This window comes from Fragaria vesca, linkage group LG3 (assembly GCF_000184155.1).
Source record: "Fragaria vesca subsp. vesca linkage group LG3, FraVesHawaii_1.0, whole genome shotgun sequence".
Lineage (NCBI taxonomy): Eukaryota > Viridiplantae > Streptophyta > Magnoliopsida > Rosales > Rosaceae > Fragaria > Fragaria vesca.
Window position 1 is genome coordinate 22,371,301 of NC_020493.1, and position 1,591 is coordinate 22,372,891.

Here is a 1,591-nt window from a genome sequence, read left to right on the forward strand (position 1 = left end):
AATAATGTCGTCGGCTAAAGTGTGGACTATAGCCGACGAAACAATGTCGTCGGCTAAAGTCTGGACTATAGCCGACGAAACAATGTCGTCGGCTAAAGTCTGGACTATAGCCGACGACTTATACCTGTGTCGTCGGCTAAAGTCACCACAGACGAGCTTTTCCCGACGAAATCTTAGCCGACGAAAGGTCGTCGGCTAAGATCTTAGCCGACGAATTAAGCTGACAGGGCGACGAAAAATTTTCGTCGGCTAAAGTGCTTGTCCTGGTAGTGGGTGTAGGTTTGACATAAGTGTTAAGTTTTTTGTTTTAATCTTAGTCATCCAAGCCCATTAAAAAACAGATCTAATGGTGTGGGTTTATCCCTAAAAGTGACAAAAAATAGGGATCCCTCATTGAAAGGGTTTATATATACAGCTCAACAAGGAATTACCGTTTGTTGTGCCAAGCGAGCAATCCATCCATCAAAAATAAAAATAAAAAGTAAAAGATGTATATACAACAAATTTAGAGGTGTAATTAGAGTCACCCTTATATGAATCGAAAAAAATAATAATAATAATTGCAGGGCAGGCAGCACTGGTGCCCAGTATGGATCACAGCATATTTTAAAATCACATACATCGGCCAATGGCGCGTTCATTATCCTGGCACAGAAACTCCTTGAATAGTAACTTCGACCTCAATTATGCAACTATCATCCATTGAAAACCTTGCGTTTTCTTCTAGTGTAATCATTTGGTGATGACAAAAACTCTGGTTGGCGGCATCGAACCAGCGGACTTTAGTAGCTTTAGAACAATGGTTGCCATGGATTTGATCCAAAATGCGTAGATTAAATTCCGCTAGTATTTTCGATCCAGGAGGAAGCTTATCCGGATCATTCAAATACAAATAAAGAGAAAGATGGCTACCCTTTCCAATGCCACATCCCTTGGGATAGAGGCATAGTTCCCATGCGCAATAACTTTGTTTGCTAAAACAGAATGATTTTGAGTAAAGATGAGATGGAGTGTTTAACGTTGAAAAGTTAGTAACCTTCCAAACATGCTTGTCCATAGTAGTGTTGAGGTTCATGAATAAACACTCTCCTTTGCCTACTCTTGTCGTTTCAGAAACAAAGACCTCTGCTCCAAACTCACATCTGTCATCAATGAGATAACCTTCTGATGTATCCCTAAACAGATCAAGAGGGATGAAGAGATCAAAACCAGCCAGACATCCGACAATTGTCTTATAAAAACAGTACTTCTTCTCCTTCTTATTCGTATGTTCAAGAACACGGTACCTCTCTTTTCCGTTGTGCCGATTAAGCAAGAACAACTTGTAGTCAATGGTTACAATCTTGTGGGGTTTTATTGCATCTTTCCCACCCATTTTCAAGTAGAGAGAGATGTGATCTTTCACATCACGGTCCTTGTTTCCGTTGGGGAAGAGCACTAGTTTCCACTTGTATCCTCCGGCCTCAAACTCGCCGGATTCATACTTCTCCTCTGATGTTAGACTTGAAAACGAATTGATGACCAGTCTGTAGTGTTTTGGAGGTTTCTTCGAAATTGTCCAGTCTAGGCCATTACGGTCATTGACAGCCAT

The 1,591-nt window shown here is 40.9% G+C and overlaps 1 protein-coding gene across 1 annotated transcript; it reads right to left on the reverse strand.

Annotated features, from left to right (window-relative positions):
* Positions 1 to 640: 640 nt before the first annotated feature.
* LOC101312140 lies at positions 641 to 1,591 on the reverse strand. Its single transcript, XM_004296062.1, has one exon. It carries the CDS (start codon positions 1,589 to 1,591, stop codon positions 641 to 643), a length of 951 nt encoding a protein of 316 aa, XP_004296110.1.

What these genes read in the sequence shown, in the direction of transcription:
- LOC101312140 (XM_004296062.1), bottom strand. Translation starts at nt 1,591, where the DNA reads ATGGCTGTCAATGACCGTAATGGCCTAGACTGGACAATTTCGAAGAAA.